Source organism: Myotis davidii, unplaced genomic scaffold (assembly GCF_000327345.1).
Source record: "Myotis davidii unplaced genomic scaffold, ASM32734v1 scaffold358, whole genome shotgun sequence".
NCBI classification, from domain to species: Eukaryota; Metazoa; Chordata; class Mammalia; order Chiroptera; family Vespertilionidae; genus Myotis; species Myotis davidii.
The window spans coordinates 805,621-811,373 of NW_006290768.1; the positions used below are offsets into that span (position 1 = coordinate 805,621).

At 55.8% G+C, this 5,753-nt stretch overlaps 1 protein-coding gene across 1 annotated transcript in view; it reads right to left on the bottom strand.

Moving 5' to 3' along the window:
* Positions 1–2,890: 2,890 nt before the first annotated feature.
* Positions 2,891–5,753, bottom strand: part of SIGLEC11 (sialic acid binding Ig like lectin 11) — a 10,261-nt gene continuing 7,398 nt past the window's right edge. The window contains exons 7-10 of the mRNA XM_015564003.1: positions 5,606–5,751; positions 5,373–5,463; positions 4,952–5,096; positions 2,891–3,379 (exon numbers count right to left, since the gene is read on the bottom strand). Coding sequence (XP_015419489.1) covers positions 3,185–3,379; positions 4,952–5,096; positions 5,373–5,463; positions 5,606–5,751 — 577 coding nt within the window. The 3' untranslated portion in view covers positions 2,891–3,184. The remainder of the gene's footprint in view (positions 3,380–4,951; positions 5,097–5,372; positions 5,464–5,605; positions 5,752–5,753) is intronic.

A 5,753-nucleotide genomic window follows, 5' to 3' on the forward strand; every position in this document is an offset into this window, starting at 1 on the left:
GTGGAGCACGGAGAAGGCCCTTCACTCGGGACGGGGCTGAGCCGGCCCCTCAGTGGGACCCTTCCTGCCACTGCAACCACTGCGCTTTGTAATAAATGGTTTCATTGGAGCTTGGAGAGTCGAGTGTCCACAAAAGGTGTTCCTTTTGGGAAAGGTTAGCTCCCTTTTCTCCCCATTCACCCATCCCGTCAACCTCTCGTCCATCATCTACCCTTTCATTCATCTGTCCAGACTTCATGGAGCCACCCCTCCATCCTTCCTTCCTTCCGTCCACCCATCCACACATCCATCCATCCGTGTACAGATGCTTCTCAACTTACAATAGAGCCACATCCCAGTAAACCCATTATAAGCTGAAAATGCACTTAATGGCCCTGCCAGGTAGTTCAGTGGTTAGAGTGTCATCCTGATAAGCCATCATCTACCCTTTCATTCATCTGTCCAGACTTCATGGAGCCACCCCTCCATCCTTCCTTCCTTCCTTCCATCCATCCATCCGTGTACAGATGCTCCTCAACTTACAATGGAGCCCCATCCCAGTAACCCATTATAAGCTGAAAATGCACTTAATGGCCCTGGCCAGGTAGTTCAGTGGTTAGAGTGTCATCCTGATAGGCCAGGGTTTCACTTTTAATCCCTGGTCTGGGCACATACAAGAATCAATCAATGAATGCATAAATAAGTGGAACAACAAATCTCTCTCCCTCTCTCTCAAATCAATCAATAAAAATATTTTTTAATGGACTTAATGGACTCAGACACAGACCTATACCTTCCATAAAAATTAACTCCAATGCAAAACTATAAAACTTCTAGAAGAGTCCTAGCTGGTTTGGCTCAGTGGATAGAGCATCAGCTTGCAGACCAAAGGGTCCTGGGTTTGATTCTGCTCAAAGCAAAGGCACGTACTTTGGTTGCTGGCTCCTCCCCGGTCTGGGCCCTGGCCAGACCTTGTGCAGGAAGCAACCAATCGATGTGTTTCTCTCACATCGATGTTTCTCTATGTCTTCCTCTCTCTTCCACTCTAAAATCAATAAAAATTATCCTCCAGTGAGGATTAACAACAACAAAAACAAAAATCAATGCAAAAATATCCTCAGATGAGAATTAACAACAACAAAAAAGCATGACTGGGTTGCTACTATGTTTTGAGAAAGATAGTATAATAGGGTACATCCCTTGGTTGCTGGCTTGATCCCCAGTGGGGAGCGTGCAGGAGGCTGCCAGTCAATGATTATCTCTCATCATCGATGTTTCTATCTCACTCACCCTCTCCTCCCTTCCTCTCTGAAATCAATAAAAACATACTAGAGAGAGAGAGAGAGAGAGGTTACATAGTCCTGAAGCAGGCAAAGCAGACTGTGCATGAAAGATGGAATCACAACACATGGAATTTGAAGGGCTGTTTTCCACACAAAGTTGTTAACTTTATGCCAATACCTGTTCGCTGTATTGGCGCATCGTACCCATGTTGAACATGTTTTCTCATTAATGGAACCATGGGGAAAACGAAGTGGACGATCAATGGAAAGAGAACAAGATAAGTTGGATGTGAGCACTGTAAAAAATAATTACCAAGTAAATGGAACACAGACTGTGACAGCAAGGAACTCTATAAGCAAACTAGAGGCCTGGTGCAGGAAATTCCTGCATGGGGCGGGGGAGGGGTGTCCCTCAGCCCAGCCTGCACCCTCTCCAATCCAGGACCCACTCAGGGGATGTCTGACTGACGGTTTAGGCCCAACTGCAGGATCAGGCCTAAACCAGCAGTCAGACGTCCCTCTCGCAATCTGGGACTGCTGACTCCTAACCGCTTGCCTTCTTGCTTGCCTGATCTCCCCCAACTGCCTCTGCCTGCCTGCCTGATTGCCCCTAACCCCCTCTACCTGCCTGCCTGATCGCCCCCAACCGCCTCTACTTGCCTGCCTGATTGCCCCTAACCACCTCTACCTGCCTGCCTGATCTCCCCCAACTGCCCTCCCCTGCCGGCCTGATCACCCCCTAACTGCCCTCCCCTGCCGGCCTGATTGCCCCCTAACTGCTCTTCCCTGCTCATCTTATCGTCCCCTAACTGCTTGCTCCCCCACACTGGCCTGATCTTGCCCCTAACTACTTGCTCCCCTGCTGGCCTGATCACCCCTAACTACCTCTGCCTCGGCCCCTACCACCATGGCTTTGGTCTGGAAGGAAGTCGGATGTCCGGAAGATGTCCCGTTGACCCGGTCTAATTAGCATATTACCCTTTTATTAGTATAGATATTGCAAAAAGAAACTTAAGAAGAACGAAAGCCTAAGGGACATGTAATTAAAGAGAGAGGTATGTAATGAGATAACCTACCATTCAGTTCAGATAACCAGTGAATGAGTTTGTGTGTGGAGAAATATACAGATTGGGCTTCCAGGAGGCAGACTCAGAGAGGCCCATGTGCAGAGGTGGTGCCCCAGGGACAGTCCCTGGACAGGGGAGGGGAGGGGAAGGAGGCAGATGAGGCAGAGGGAGAATTGAGCTGCAGTGCAGCCCAGTGACAGCCTCATGCAGGCCTTCAGGGCGCCCTGGAGCTGGAACAGTCCTGAGGAGGGGGCCCCTCTGGGCCAGGAGGCCGGACCCTATTCCCGGTGGGCTTTCCTGGGAAGAGGTGTGACATACACGTGGTGCTCTGTGTGCATGAGCACGGCGCCTGCCTGGAGCTTTACCTAACTATTGCCGCAACGCCCACAACAACCACTCACGGTAGGTGATTTTTAAAACATATATTTTAATTGATTTCAGAGAGGAAGGAAGAGGGGGGGTTGAAACATCCATGATGAGACAGAATCATTGATTGGCTGCCTCCTACACGCCCCACACTGGGGATCGAGCTCACAACCGCGGCATGTGCCCTGACTGGGAAGCGAACCGTGACCTCCTGATTCATAGGTGGACACTAAGCTAGTGAGCCACATCGGCCAGGGTCCAGTTGGGTTACTGTGTCTGTGTTACAGAGGGGAGACTGAGAAGTAGAGTGACTTGCTCAGACTCATTCTCGTAGTTGGAGACGGGCTGAAATTTGAGGCCAGTTCTGCCCATCGTGGCACCAGTGGGACGCCCGTGTCGTCAGCTCGTTCTTGGGAATTGTCCCTGATGTCTCCCCTCCCAGAGAAGCCCTGGGCCCTCCAGCCAGAGGTCGCTGGAGCTGGGGGCCCGTTAGGTGCGGATCTTGATCTCTGCATACTCGGTGCTGGTGGTGGCCTCCTGGTCGGGCTGTTCCCCCAGCCTCGGCCCCTGGAAGCTGAGGGTGGCGTAATACAGCTCCAGCTCCTCCCCGGAGGCGGCGGCGGGGGGCGCAGCTGGGGGCGGGTGGTCTAGCTGGCTGCCCGGCCGACACTCACGCTGGCCACCCTGAGTGGAGGGGGGAGACGCAGTCACATTAGGGTGAGGGGGGCTGGGAGTCAGCAAGGAGGGCCCACAAGCAAACCCGGAAACTGAGCAAATTAGTCTTTCATCTGTTCATTCCACTGACGTTGGCGGCGGCGCCCCTCCCCGCCGTGCATTGAGTCAGCAGATATTTTAGGGAAGTTATGCCTGGCCCTTGGTAACGGACTGCCAGCCGCCTGGATTCCTCACAAGAGTCCGCTAGGGCAGTGGTCGGCAAACTCATTAGTCCACAGAGCCAAATAGCAACAGTACAAAATTTCTTTTGAGAGCCAGATTTTTTTAACTTAAACTATATAGGTAGGTACATTGCTATTAACTTAATTAGGGTGCTCCTAAGGCTTAGGAAGAGACACACTCAAGGGGCCAAAGAGGTATTCTATTTGTCAGGTGGAGAAACTGAGGCTAAATATCCCCAAATCCACACATTTAGTTGTTGGGAGGACCAGGACTGATGCCCGAGTCCCTCTGGCTTCTGTGCCTGCTGCCTTATGGGACAGCGGCCCCTATGCTGGGCCCTGGATGTTCACTGGGGAGCAAAGCAGACCCGCCCCCGACCCGCCAGCTTGCAGTGGGGGGAGCAGACCGGCAGGCGGGAGTCGGTTATGTTGTTCTCTCACTGCACGTGGCAGTAGGAGGCACAGGAATGGGGTGGTGGCACGAGGACAGGAATTTGCTCAGGCCCAGACTGCCCTGCCCTCGGGGGCCACTCCGCATTTCAGGGGTGCAAGAGAAGCATTCATGAATTACGTCATGCACCCTACAAAGGATATTGAACAGTAAAGGGTGAACGCTGCCCCGAGAAAAGCTTGACCCTGTGCCCCCAGCACCTGGGAGGGAACCTCTAAGCCTCGGGGGACCGTGGGCCACACCAGGCAGTTCGCGTGATGATGGCGGCCTTGGGCCACGGGGCGTTGGCTTGACCTCTGCGGGGATGGAAGCTGAGTCCAGCCACGTGACCGTCCCCCAACTAGAACTGGACATCAGGCTCGGGGAGCTGCCCAGTGGGGTGCCCGTGCGTGTGGTCTCACGTCTTTGCTGGGAGACTAGGCACTGTCCTTGTGACTCCGCTGAGGGACCGCGGAAGCCCACGCCTGGGCCCGGGGCCGATTCTGTCCCCGGCTGCCCGCTGTAATGAACCATGACCACGAGTATGACAACTTCTCTGAGTCATGAACATGAGAGTGCCTCGGGGACCCCTAAACTTGTAGCAGACAGTTATTTGGGGGCGGTCCTTCTGGCGTCCTGAAATGGGGAGGAGAGAGGGGGAGGAGGAGGAAGTGGGATGGGGGGACAGGGAGGGCCCCTCTGGACCTGAACACACTCAGGAAGATGGGCAGGTCCTTGGCTTTGAGGGGAGATGGGAGCGGAGGGGAGGGGGACTCCCGGCCGCCGGCCTGGGTGCCTGGATTGACGGGGACCCAGGAGGAAAGGCCTGCTTGGGGCTCGATGGTCATCTTAAGTCATCGGGGTGGATGTGGCCATGGTGTCCTGGGGAGATGGCAGAGGCATCCGATGGGGGAGCGGGGCATGACTCACCAAGGAGGCGGGACTCCGCATGGAGGAGGCGGGACTCCGTGTGGAGGAGGCGGGACTCCGCGTGGAGGGGGAGGGACCCCGTGTAGAGGAGGCATCCTTCTCACCAGCTGCAGCCCGGGGTGCGCCCCTCCTGCGGGTCTTCACTCTGAAGGGGAGGCGGGGACCCCTGAGCAGCCTGCGGGGCGCAGAGCTCAGCGTGTGACCACCATCCCCTGCCAAGGAGGCTGGAAGGGCTGACCCCGGCCGGACGCAGGGGACGTGCCTGCACTGACTTTCACGATGAGAACAGGCTCCCTTCTCGGTGGTGGGGACAGGATGGCCCTGTTCTCACAACCCCTGCATCACCCAGACCCCCCCGCCCCCCCAGGCGGCCGTGTGGGGTTCCAGGCCCAGCCTCCTGCTCTCTCGGGACGACACTCACAGGAAGACAACGAGGCAGAGGCCGAGCAGCCCAACGACACCTGCTCCCGTGACAGCGCCCAGGACAAATGCTTCCCGGAGCGCGGGCTTCCCTGCGGACAGATGGGGTTTGGGGTGATTTCCCTCCGCCCCCCAGCACCCTGTGCCCTTACTGGACTCGGCCCCCACCACTCTTCCTTTCACCCCTTTCTTTCCTGACTCAGCCCCCCTCCCCAGCCCCACCCTCTCTCTTACCCACTCCTTCCTCCGTGGCCTCTGCCCCCAGCAGGCCCTGACCAGGCAGCAGCAGGACAGAGGCGCTCTGGGCCCCGTGCACATTCCGGGCCTCGCAGCTGAGTCTGAGGTCAGGGCTGAGCCCCTCCTTGAGGCTCAGGGAGCCTCT